The sequence below is a fragment of the Vulpes lagopus genome, chromosome 13 (assembly GCF_018345385.1).
Source record: "Vulpes lagopus strain Blue_001 chromosome 13, ASM1834538v1, whole genome shotgun sequence".
NCBI lineage: Eukaryota > Metazoa > Chordata > Mammalia > Carnivora > Canidae > Vulpes > Vulpes lagopus.
The window spans coordinates 59,283,258-59,297,079 of NC_054836.1; the positions used below are offsets into that span (position 1 = coordinate 59,283,258).

The window sequence follows — 13,822 nt, forward strand, 5'->3', positions numbered from 1 at the left end:
TCCAGACAAAAACCTAAATGTCACATACTCTAGACAGATTATGTAATACGTCTTTGATCGAAGTTTTGTTTCAAATACCTGCGCCGCTCGCCACACGTATTAACTACCAACATCTTCAAACGACTCGTGTGGAGCAGGGTTTCACAAACGATAGCCCGTGGGACAAATCTAGCCAACTGCCTGTTTTTTCTGGTTTTATTATTTATAAGCTTACAGTGGTCTTTATATTTTTAAATGGTTACATTTTTTCAAAGATTTTTATTTATTTATTCATGAGAGACACACACACACAGAGAGAGAAACCGAGACAGAGGCAGAGACAGAGGCAGAGGGAGAAGCAGGCTCCATGCAGGGAGCCCAACGGGGGACTCGATCCCGGGTCTCCAGGATCACGCCCTGGGCTGAAGACCACGCTAAACCACTGAGCCCCTGGGGCTGCCCAAATGGTTACATTTTAAATGGTTCTACAAGTACTTGTACACTCTCCTTTACCTCTTGACCCTCAGAGTCAAAGATACTGTAATAAATGAATAAATCCCTCAAAATAGTTTGCCATATGTTCCTATACCAAACATTAAGATTATAATAAAAGGTGAAGTATCACCCTAATAGCAAGTGCATATAAACGGAAAGCAAGCGCACACGTGCCTACAAGAAAAGGCATGTGTTGAACATAGGTAAATTCCAGTGGGTGCTCTAATGCAAAATAAAAAGAAGCCACAGTTCCCACACTGTGTGACACTTGATGTGTATACCCAGGATTTTTTTTCTTTTTTTTCTTTTTTCCCAGGATTTTCTATCCCAAACTAATGAGAGGTTTGAAATCCACATTAGTCTGGCACGATATACCTCGAGGCATCTGATCTGTCCTTAAAACCATAACCACCACCCTAATCTTAACCATCATCTTTTGTCCGTATTGGGGTTTCTCAAACTCCATCTACGACGACATTATGGGCCCGCTAACTCCCGTGGAAGGGCTGCCCTCCGCGGGGGGACGCACAGGAGCATCCTAGCTCTTCTAAGTTGTGCCACGACAGCTGGGACACTACATGCCGGTGGCCCTCGGTCAGCGTGCCCGGGGAGCAAGGTCCCACCCGCTGACAAGCACTGATGTGGGCCGGCAGTTGCCAAAACGAGGGTGCATGTACTCAGAGCATGTGCGGGAAAATACTGAAATTTCTACTCACATATTTCTAGTATCCACTCCTACATTTAGTGAAGGCACATGAAACAACCCGTTGGGACCGTGGAGAGGGGCAGCGTCGAGGCGCCTTGGCAGCAACTGGCGGCGGCCTTCCAACGCTTCTATCCTGCTCCTCTCATCATTTTAAACATCCGATGATTTTTTTCGACATAAATGAAATCACAACATGCCTGAATCTGAAACCCTTCGGTGACTTCCTCACTCAGAAAACGATCTCGCCCCTCTGCGCTCAGGGCCCGTCAGCTCGTCCTGGCCCGGCCCTTAGCCCCATCTCATGTCACCACCCCCGGCGCCTTTCATCACACCTGCTGCCTGCACAGCTCCTGCGTCTGATTTTCCGGGGCAGAGCACATGAAAGGCAACCGACTAAAGGTGCGGCTTGCGACCTCCAGACACCAATCGCACGTCCACGTGATAGCCCAGGGTAGGAGGAGGCTGCAACCTCAAAAATTGTCCTTGGGGGGATCCCTGGGTGGCTCAGCAGTTTAGCACCTGCCTTCGGCCCAGGGCGTGGTCCTGGGGTCCCACAATCGAGTCCCATGTTGGGCTCCCTGCATGGAGCCTGCTTCTCCCTCTGCCTGGGTCTCTGCCTCTCTCTCTCTCTGTGTCTCCCATGAATAAATAAATAAAATCTTAAAAAAAAACTGTCCTTGGCAGAGCATCTCGGGATAGAAAACCACTCGGCTTCGTGGCAAACGGTTCCGCAGCACAGCAGGGGGAGGCTCCTGCTCGATCACTGCACAGGTCACCAAGCAGTGCGGAGACACCGAGAACGAGCTGTCTGCAGGGTAAAGCATCATTACCTAGGGCGCTGCTGTCGATGGGACTTCGTGCAACGGCAGGCACACCCGCGGTGCTCGGCTGGGCGGGCACAGCCACGGGCAGCTACTGGGCACGGGAAACGCGCTGGTGTGACCGAAGAACGGAACTATCAGTTTCAATTAACTTACATGAATTAACGTCTCTCCTATTATTTAAGAATCAGAATTAAATCGCCGCACGGGTCCACGGCTACCAGGTGGGATATCACACACCAGGAGGATTCGCGAAGCTGGATAAGTGCTGTGCTCTTCGGTCACTCTAATGTGAAATTTCAGAATTGTAAGGCTCTTTAAATGCGTGGGAGAAAATAACTGAGTAATGAAAACTGAGATCACTCTTTTTTAATAAAACATGCCCAATACATTTTCAAAAGATCCATTAAAACTCAGGGTCAATTTGCTATAATTTAATAGCACACCATATACTTCCAAACTGACAAATACTTACACATTGTCTTCCAGGCAGATTTTGGGTCCCACCACATTGGCTGCTCCACTTGCCATTTTAAAAGCAAAATGCTTCTCAGGGCAAGCTTTTGAGATTCCACATTTATATCTGGGAGGTTTTGTAGCTTTGGGGAGAAATTTTTAAAAAATATTAGTAGACTCTATAATCAGTTTCGTACCGTAAACCAGAAAGAGCATTATGTAAAAACACCAATATATATATATATCTCAAAACACTTGCCTTTTTCCCCGAGGGTTTCATAGAACCTCAAAATAAACCAAACACAGAACCTCCTAGGAAACAAGCTAATAATTGACATAAATGGATCAAGTAGTTGATTTTGATGAGGCTATATATATACATATATATTCTATTTTATTTTTCAGTTTTTTAGTAAACAATGTTACATTAGATCCAGGTGTGTAACGCAGTGATTCAACGACTCTCCGTGTTGTTACGCTATGCTCACCACAAGTGTCACCATGCAACACTATTAAAACACAACCAATTATTTTTTTTTAACACAACCGATTATATTCTTTATGTGATAGCTTTTATTCCTATTACTTGTTAATTTTTACTTATTTATTTATTTATTTATTTATTTATTTATTTATTTATGATAGTCACAGAGAGAGAGAGAGAGGCAGAGACACAGGTGGAGGGAGAAGCAGGCTCCATGCACCGGGAGCCCGATGTGGGATTCGATCCCGGGTCTCCAGGATCGCGCCCTGGGCCAAAGGCAGGCGCCAAACCGCTGCGCCACCCAGGGATCCCCTACTTGTTAATTTTTAAACTGGGAGCTTACTTCTCCTACCCCCCCTTCACCTATTTGGCCCATCCCTCAACCATCTACCTTCTAATTATTTTTAAGTTTATTTTCAAAATTCAGGATGGAGGAGGGGCGCCAGGGTGGCAGCGACAGACTCTTGGTTTCAGTTCAAGTCCTGATCTCAGGGCCGTGAGATCGAGCCCTGCGTAGGGCTCTGCGCTCAGCCCGGAGCCCACTTAAGATTCTCTTTCCTTCTCCCTCTCGCCCTCCTGCTCATGCTCGCTCTCACTCTCTCTCTTTCTCTAAAATAAGTACATACATCTTTTTAAAAAAAAATTCAGGATGGCAGAGGTTTTAAATTGCTATTTTACATTTCTAGTCCATATGCACACAGCACATGGTTAACTCTAGAATGAGTAAAAAGCCTAACACATCACTGAATATCTGCTCACAGTCTAGTTTTCACAAGGAATTCTTCTTTTACACATGTTCTGTACTTACACTACTGAAGCCAAAACAAAATATCCATTATGAATACTGTTATATACCAAGAATATTGACCTGTCCAGTCAAAGAGCATCCTTTTACCTTAAAAAGTCCTAAATCAATTTTGCGCATGTTGAAAACTCTCCATTGTTTGAATATAAGTGCTCATATGCCTAAGATAAAATAGAATAAACCATCTGCAAAATATTGAGATGAAATACTTACAACGGGCAGCTGTGTCCAATGCTGACCTTGCTAGGAAAAACAAGAAAAGGTTATCTTTGTTAGAAGGAATAAAGCTACTGACAAGTATCTACTTTTTTAAATGTATTTGAAACTTAAACATTAAAAATATTTGGAACTAATAGGCCTATAAATACTATACAATAAAAAAACCCAGAATATGGCTCTAGAGAAAAAGTGCAAACTTTAGGCTACAAAACTCACTATAAACAATTACATAATTATGGGAGGTAGCATTTTATTACCGGTAGAACATTTTATTCTTTACGTTTTATATTTATTTCTAGTTTTTATTTTTTTATTATTATTATCTAGTTTTTTTTATTTCATTAATAAATCTCAATCAGAAAGATACTCTACAAATTTAATTTCTTTTTATACTTATTTTTCAATGTTTCCAGCCTTCTTGAGACATAGTTGATATATAACATTGTGTAAGTTTAGGTGTATAACATGTTGACTTGATACAACTATTAAATTGCAAAATGATAACCAGAATAGTATTAGCTACCACTGCCACCCCACCACATAGTTACCATTTCTTTTTTGTGGTGAGAACATTTAAGATCTACTCTCTAATCAACATTCAAGTATACGATACAGTATTATCAGCTACAATCGCCATGTTACATTAGATCCCCAAGACTTGTTAATCTTATAACTGGGGATCTAGACCCTATGAGCAAAGTCTTCCCCGTACCTACCTCCTCAACCCCTGGTATCTATTTTACTGTTTCTCTGAGTTTGTCCTTTTTAGATTTCACATACAACCGATTTCATGCACTATTTCAAATTTTAAATCACTTTAAATATATATTCGGTGACTATTATGATGTTTCAAAGTTGATGCTGCTATACGGCGCTGTGTACACATGCATATAAAGTCCTGGAGATTATAAATAAACGTATCTTGGTGGTTAGGCTAGGAGATTGGGGGGGATACAAGAGGGATGACAGTGGTGAGGAGTTTAATTTCTCTAAAACAGAAATGTATTGAGTGTAATAAAAAATCATAAGGTCAATTACAAAGACTTTTATAATTTATCAGTTCAAGGAAGCCAGAATCTTATGATCGAATCTTAACTTCAATGCAGATCTCAACCTGGCCATCTACACGGACAGCTTAATAAAAGCACTAACATCTGACCCCAGCCTAGGGGATTACAGTTCAGATCACTGACAGTGTTGTGGGTAGCCATTTCCTGATTTGGCTAATAAGTTTGCCAGCTGTTGGACTATAAATAGTCACCGGGTTTTTAGTTCTGTTCTATTTTAGATAATTGAGAATTTCCTGTAAGTCCAGAACTCAAACTGGAGAACCGAAAGTTAAAGTTGAAAAATAGTATGCAAATGTTTAAAAAGAGGAAAATGACCAAGTAAGTGAAGTCTCATGAACTCTATAAAATACTCGAATATTATGCAATATTGTCATAAAGGCAATGGAGTAACATGAAGAAAGTCTACTGCATGAAATATAAGCAAAAAAAAAAACAAGCTTTATCTATAAGTACGAAAAATATTCATGGATAACAACAAAAACTTGACGGAAACAAAAGAATGACCACTTAGTAAATCAGAGTGCTGGGACTACTGGGCTCATTCTTTTAATTTCCTTAATCATGTTATAAAAGGGAAACATCAATTCTAGAGATCATCTGGTCCAATGCTCTCACTTTTGTAAATGAGAAAATGAAAGCCCGAGGAGTGATTAGCAGCATACACACCAGACCTTCTCAACATCACTTTGCCCTGAACAAACACAGACCATCAGACGCAGCTGTTATGTACAGAAAAACATTGTTCAAATCAGGAATTTGGTAACAAGGTATGGAGAAGACAATGGGATCAGAACGGAGGTGATATAATACAGCTCATTCACACATGCTGGGTACACTATCAAGTAATCTTACATGCATTACTGATTTAATCATCACCCCTGTTTCAAAGAGCAACTGGGAACTGAGAGGTTTACTGATTTGATTTGTTCCAAGTCACAATTAATCACTGGCAGAGCTAGTTTTCAAGGTCATATCTAGCGCCCAAACTCATATTGCCTTGCAAAATGGGAAATGTCTGTGGTCTTCTGATCACATGCATAAAAACTGCTCAAGAGCACGAAGCCAGAATAGGGAGCTTTTAGAATAACCCCTCTGAGGGTTCAAGACTCAAAACAGGGAGTCCACAAGGCAAGGATGCTGCTAAAGCAATCCAGGTCAAAAAACAAAAGGAGGTAGCAGCTGGAGGAAAGGGTGTGGGTCTGAAACCAGTTCAGAACATCTAAGGAAGCAACACTGATGGGACCGGGAATGGACTAGACGCAGGGTCAATGGAAAGGGAGGAGTCAGGTTTACCTCTTGGAATCAAGTTTACCTTTGGCTTTAGAAGCCTTCACTTATTCATTCCCATGAACCAATGAACAAAAACACCGTGCCTGTACTCAGATGCCCATAATCTAGTGAGGAGATAGGGGCTGGGGATGGGTGAGGAGTTCTACGCTGGACCTGTGAATTTTAGATACTTGGAGAAGATCCAAGCAGGAAGATCTAAAAGCCAGCTCTAAGTGAGATCTGGGATGAAGACATAAACAGGACAGTTCACAAAAGATGAGGCCACCAGAGAGAGGATTTAGTCAGGGGGCCGATGAGGGACTCTTAGACACATCAATAATCAGCTAATGGTCAGAGAGGAGTGTGGCTGAGCAAAGGGAGGTAGAGGCAAAGCCAGGTAGGAGCCTATAGCATGGTCAAACTAGTTTGCTTGTAAAACTTAAGAGGCTTAAAAAAAAATGGTAAATGCTATTCAATTCAAAAAATGTTACTGGGATAGGATTTGGGAAAACCAGTTTCTGAATCATCAGGCTTTTAAATACATAACATCACCTCCATTTACTTTGTATAAGAATAAGGAGAGAAGACACTAAAGCTTTAAAAACAAACAAACAAGGGAGACTGGGTGGCTCAGTCAGTTCAGTATCCAACTCTTTGATTTCAGCTCAAGGTATGCATGACCCCAGGTCGTGAGATGGAGCCCCACGGAGGACTCCACACTTAGCTGAGAGTCCACTTGAGATTCTCTCTGTCCCTCTGCGCCTCCCCCGCCTGAATGCTCTCTCTCAATAAATAAACAATCTTTAAGCATCATCATCATCAACAACAAACAAGAAAACTCTTGGAAAGACTTTCTTTCCAGACGAGATGAATACTCATTTTTATTTAATGTTTATTAAAACCAAAAGCCCTCTACTAAGCCCTCAATTCTGAGAGGATTTACACCTGGAAGCCAAATAGGTAAATTTTCACAAATAAAACAGGATTTTCCCACACATACAGTATGGGCACAGCATATCAGCAAAAATCCCTCCTTCCCTGCAACTTGTCTTCCTCCAACTAACTTCTTTAATTCTTAATTTATTTCTATATACATACAACTTTTCACTTTAAGGAGCAATAATAAACATTTTTGATTCGGTTGGTATTTTTTTAAGTTTTTAAATTTTTTATTCTAAGAAAATTAACTGCCAGGCATCATTTTATTTTTACTGTGGAAAAATTATCATGAATTACTCAAGATTTAATTGCATCAAGATAAAATGTGCTTTGGTATGATTTAGATATAACCTATCTTTGCTGAATCTTTTATATTTACTGAGTTCAATTTTCAAATCACCAGTTGTTTTTATGGCTTAGATAATCACTGAACAATTTTTAAAAAATCATTTAGAGTGACTGAAAAACAAAGGTCTCTAGTATCTATGAAAAAAGTAACATCAGATAGAATTAGAACATTCACCTTCCTCAAGGAAAAGGTTAATGCCTTGATCATTATTATCTATTCTTATATTGAGTTGAGAAAATGAATTCACTTGGAATTTCTTTTTTTCACTTGGAATTTTTTTTTTCAGACTTGGGTTTCATCGATGAACGCCGTTCAACAAACCAAGTAACAGAAATAAGAGCTATTTCATACTCTAGTTTTTAATAATGTCAAGTAATGTAAGTATATTCTCTTTCAATGGTATAAAGCCGAAAGGCTAAAAATAAATCCACTCAACAGAACAGTAAGTACTTACTGCAGCCAAATATGCAAAAATAATTCAGATTGTGTTTAGTACGTTCACCAGTTGCTGAGTATCCACACTGAAAACTAATACTGTGTTAAAATGCAATCATAACTAAAACTCACAGATTATATCCACATTGATATCCTGGTTGTGATGGTTTTGTAAGATGTAGATGGTTTTTTGCAAGATGTTACCCCTACGAGGAAACGCCGGTGTAAAGGGTACACGGGACCTTTCCATACTACTTCTCACAGATGCATGTGCATCTACAATCATCTCAAAAAGTTGTGCTGAGAAACTTGTTTTTAAAAAAATCACAATGTATTTTAGCAATTTCATCTAACTGTGGGCAAAATCTTTCATTTTTCTATTCTAGAAATAAGTTCATTTTGTTTTCTACAACAGTAGTATATAATCAGTCTAAAATCTAAATGTATAGAATCTAAAAGTAAGCTAATATATCAACAAGTAGGAAAAAGGGAAAAATTCATCACCAGCAGAACTATATAGTTCACCTAATGTACTAATTATAGAAGTAATTCTAATGTAGAGTTCAACTTATCACGCTTTTGGTAAATTGAGTTAGAGGCAAATAAATGAATGAATGAATGAATGAATGAATGAATAAATTGAGTTAGAGGCTAAGCAGCGGCAAAGACAACTATATCCATCTTTGCTCAATTATTCGGAAATGAGAATTAAAATATAGCAAACAAATTAAATCTTCACCAATGCAACAAACTGGAGTCCACTAAGGTCTGCGGATACGGAGCACGACTTCAGTGAGGACAACAACGTAGGCCATGAGCCCTACGAGCGTGTACATCAGTAACTAAAAGCAACAGAGCTTTGCGGATTCCCAACACTGGGATCAATCAACACGAAAATTAAGAGACCATAACCCTAACGTGGCTGGGCGTTTGCTCCTGGCTGACTACCGGTGGCTCTTCAACTCACGCGGCTTCGGGTGAACCCCAGTAGCCCTAGTCCGCAGCCTCCTACATTCGCTCTCGCCCGGTCGGCGCGCACCAGAGCCCCGCGAGGCACCGAGGTGTGGCCGCCCAGGGCTCGTTCCCTCGTAAGGGGAACGAATACAAGGGGAAGGTACACGCGCTCCTGGAGAGCGAGGGGCATCGGCAGGGGCCGGGGCCGGGGCCGGGGCCGGGGCCGGGGCCGGGGCCGGGGGCCAGCACAGCCGGGCGGGCGGCGAGTCTAAGACGCTGTGCGGACGGGCCGGCGAGCGAGGGCCGAGCGGGCAGGGGCAGGGAACAGGTGGCCGGTGGCTGGCAGAGGCCGGCGCGGCCTGGAGGTGCCCCGACGCAGGGCCGGGCCCCACTGTGCGTGGTCAGGGCCACCAAAGCCCACGAGCGTTAAGAGCGCCGCTCAGCCACCGGGGAGGACAACCCGGCCCGGAACATCCCTGAGCCGTTCCCACGCGGCCCCAACCAGGGCGAGCGCGGGCTGCGGCTCCACCCAGGCCCTTCTCTCTGCAGACACCGGCCTCTCCCAAAGTCGTCATTCTACGTGTACCAAGGGCCCCATCGTCTCCTTCTACCAAGGACCCTGCTTTTCCTGTTGGCTCAGTCTCGTCCCAGGGGCTCGTAATTCCCCAAATCTTTGCTCAGAGGCTACAGACAAGTGAGTCTCTATATTCTTCAAAAGAGAAAAAAATACTCCACTTGCTTCCGACTCAAGCTACTATCCCGTAATCGCCCCTCACCATCAACCTTTCGGGGCTGACCTGCCCATACACGTTGCTCCCCCAGGACAGTGAGCGCGTCCTCAACGCCTGCACCGTTCTCCTGTTCCATTATCCCACTGGCAACCGGCTGTACTCTCAAAGGACACCACGCTGGCCCCGGCGTAGTACCAGAAGTAGGTAGAAGTCAAACGTCCCTTACTTTGTAAGGTCTACACTAGGCTGGATCCCGGACACTTTTTTTTTTTTCTTTACGGGGAAGGGCAGAGGGAGAGAAAGAAATATAAGCAGACTCTGGGCCCAGTACAGAACCCAACAGGGGGCTCGATCTCACAACCCTGAGATCATGACCTGAGCCAAAATCAAGAGTCAAACACTGACCACCCAGGATACTTGGTTTTATTTATTTTATTTTATTTTATTTTATTTTATTTTATTTTATTTTATTTTATTTTATTTTATTTTTTTATCTTATCTTATTTTATTTTATTTTATTTTATTTTATTTTATTTTATTTTATTTATTTTTTTTGATACTTGGTTTTAAAATGGATGCTGAAGAGACACCTGGGGGGGGCTCAGGGGTTGAGCATCTGCCTTTGGCTCAGGGCGTGGCCCCAGGGTCCTGGGATCGAGTCCCCCATCGGGCTCCCCACGGGGAACCTGCTCTCCCTCTGCCTGGGTCTCTGCCTCTCTCATGAATAAATAAAATCTTAAAAAAAAAAAATTAAGAAAAGAAAAACGGATGCTGAAAACCAGATGGTTCAGGAGGAAAGTGGCCAGGACGTTGAGTGGAATGGTTGAAAGGGGGGAATTCCATAACTGGAGAAGATGAAAACTTATAAAAAGGATGGCCTGAAAGAATCTGACTGCAGTTTGTTTGAGAAATCACTGGCATGAAAGAGAACTCGACCAGATAGAAGATCAGTGGGTTGATACTACTCGGGAGTATAAAAGAATTCAGTGCAATATAAAGGCTAGTTATTAAGGCAGTTCCTGCAAGAAGAATCACCTGAAAACGTCTAGACAGAAATTGATGATTACACATCAGAATTGTCTAAACCTCGATACTCAGTATGTGGGGAGTAGAAACGTGTGCATCACCTGGGAGTTTGTTAGAAACGCGGACTCTCAGGCTCCCTCCCAGACCCTGGATCCCAATCTGCACGCCCAGATTCCAGGGGGATTCCTTTGAGGACCGCCGGTGTAAGCCAGTCTTGAAACTACATGTGAGAAGAAGTGAATGAGGTCTTGGGATCCCTTCCAAATACTAATTCGTGGAAAGCAAAACTCACTGCTCCGGAGATCTCAAGGTTGTTCCATCCGATTTCTGTCCCATGGGTCAAAATACTGTGTCTAGGTTTCATGTTCTCACTTTTCATGCGTCACTTTTTAATACCTTAATGCTTCATTCAGCCAAAGCTTATTCAAACATTTCAGAAGTTAACTTATTAACTCAAGAATTTTGTTAAAAGGCCGAGTTAAGGAAGTTACAATGGTATGTTTATAATACGGCATTAAATAAATCGGTAAGGAGAAAAATGGTGAAGGAGGAAATAACGGTAAGAAAGGAAGATGGATTTTTGTGGCTGGTATTTAAAATACATTATTATGACTCCACTTGCTAACCGGGGCTAGATTTGGTTCCGAGTTTTCTAGCTGCCAACTCAAATAGTGTGTGATAGCTTCCAGAATGTTCCTTCAGGATGCCACGATGAATGTCCCAGGCATCAATGAAATGGACCCCATTAAATCTATTCAGAAGGTTGAACAGAAGAGTCATGCTTTATACTGTATTGATTTTAAGCCTTCCTACTGTACATTTTAGGATATTCTAATGGATCGCACTTATTGACATAATTACATTTTCCTTTCTAGGCAGACTAAACAGCAGAGTGACTCGGGGCTGATAACTGGTAAAAATGTATTGACAAACCAATCAAAGGAAGATTTAAGAAAGGGGAAAAAAAACGGAACTTACCAAATAGATTTCCTAAACTTGCATCCATTTTTATTTCAAATACTTGAGAAATAACATAAAATGTCAGTAGAAATACTGCCACAGCTACCACCAACTTTGCAGCACCTAGATGAAGGGCAGAAGTAATCTGGCATGAGCTTGAGACACAGAACTTTTATGAATGCATTTTCATGAAAAATTGAAGTTTATTTAAAAAAAAAATCTCTCAAAACTAATATATTTTATCTATTGGATCTTAATTATACTTGAATTGCAATAAAAACTGTATCAACAATCCATCAAAATAAGGGATTTTCCTGATCGAAGACGTATCAGACTGGTTAGCAACCCAAACACGGGACTGCTTGACGCGTCCGCCTCATTTTCTCATGGAAAAGAACAAAATGAAAACAACAACAACAACAAACCTGCAATCAAGGGCTGGCGGGCTACACAAAAGTACCATGGCTAGTGGGACACCATCACCGAGGATGCTGGGGAGCCCATTCCTAATCCTTTCCCGGTATAAAGGGTAATACCACCCGGGACTACCAACACGCTGGACCTCATGGAGACACTAAGGCAACCACCATGACGCTCACTAAGGAGGTGTGAGCGTCCCCAGTGAGATTTTAACAGGTTCTACTGTCCTTCCACCGACCAACCTCTCAGAGCACGCAAGCGCTCCCGGCGTGGCGAACAGCAGAGCATTCACCCTCATACTTGATGCCACTTCAAGACGGGCCCCCTGGAGTCTAGAGGACTTAATTAGGCACCAGCACGTACGCCCCACAATGCAGTCACATAATAGGCTCCATCAAGACACACTTGTAGCCTTTCACACCTTTCCGTCTCCAACCATTCCTGAGCGCCTTCCAAAGCCAGCGCTGCCAACTACTAGCTAACTAATGGCTTAACAGGAATCAATGACTTGTCTTTTTTTTTTTTTTTTCTCCGTAGCTAGGCAAATCTAGGAAAGGGAAAAAAGTGCAAGACACAAAAAAGAAACGGAAAATGGTAAGGAAAAGACATCCTCCTCTTTCCTCTAGGATCTCAGAGCATCTCATTACGTTATTGAGGAACGATACCAGTATTGGCCCGTACCGTCTCCATTCCCCGCTCTTACCAAAAGCTGAATGTACATTGATCTAAAACAGGTAGATGGGATCAGCAGGCAACACTCTAACCTTAGGGAAGCAGAAGCCCAGAGGTCAGGCAACTGCCCAAGATTACAAATAACTGAGCAGGAGAAGGCCCAGAAACCAGGGATCCTGACAGGGCCCCGTGCTTCCTACGGTACCCCGTTCTAACACCAATCACCACGTTCTGCTCAAACGCTACCAAACCTCCACCAGTAGGTAAGGAGGAGTGAAAAAGAACTACGTTCATTCTAATTTCCTAAACCTAAAGACCCAGGACCACATCCTTCACGGAGAAGGACTAGAATGAACTGCTGATGCTTGGGAAGGGCCAGTGCTGCTTGGGAAGGGCCGGGGATGCTGAAAAGTGCTTTACAAACACAGAAATGAGAGAGCAGTCAGGAAGCCTCGCGACTAACCTAATTGATCTCCCCACATCCTGTTTCTGACATCTCTCCCCTCCAAAACTTACTTATTTTCAAAAGCAACTACAAGTTACCTACGTGTTTAGTGCGTAAGAGAGCAAAATTCCAACAGGCTTTGACCTTTGCCCCCAAGGATCTAGCAGAGTGCCTGGACACGGTCACGCTCTCAACAAGTGTTGGCTAAACAGATGAATGGTTAAGAGGTGACACATTCCTTCTTGATCACTTAAGACCGAGGACTTGAAGACATCTTGATGACTCATCTTCTAGTAATCATGGGCACTCACAACCAGAGCTAACCTTTCCCTGCCCCTTACAGCAGATACACAAAACCTTTACAGCTTCAGGTTGGAATACTAAAATGAGTAAAATATCAAGGTTACAATGCAGGAACGTTCCAGACTAGATGCAATACCGAGTTAGACCTGAGGCCACACTAAACAAGCTATGCACATTACACCCCCACGTCCACATAGACACCTGTGTACACAGTACACACACACCGTTCCCCGAGTGCCTGCTATAGAGCTAAATATTTTACAAGCATAATCACATTTGCACAG

The 13,822-nt window shown here is 42.5% G+C and overlaps 1 protein-coding gene across 3 annotated transcripts in view; it reads right to left on the minus strand.

Moving 5' to 3' along the window:
• Positions 1 to 13,822, minus strand: part of FAM3C (FAM3 metabolism regulating signaling molecule C) — a 51,086-nt gene that overhangs the window by 23,567 nt on the left and 13,697 nt on the right. For all 3 annotated transcript variants that reach the window (XM_041727856.1, XM_041727857.1, XM_041727858.1), the window contains exons 3-5: positions 11,717 to 11,821; positions 3,960 to 3,989; positions 2,477 to 2,600 (exon numbers count right to left, since the gene is read on the minus strand). In XM_041727856.1, the coding sequence (XP_041583790.1) occupies positions 2,477 to 2,600; positions 3,960 to 3,989; positions 11,717 to 11,821 (259 nt within the window). The remainder of the gene's footprint in view (positions 1 to 2,476; positions 2,601 to 3,959; positions 3,990 to 11,716; positions 11,822 to 13,822) is intronic.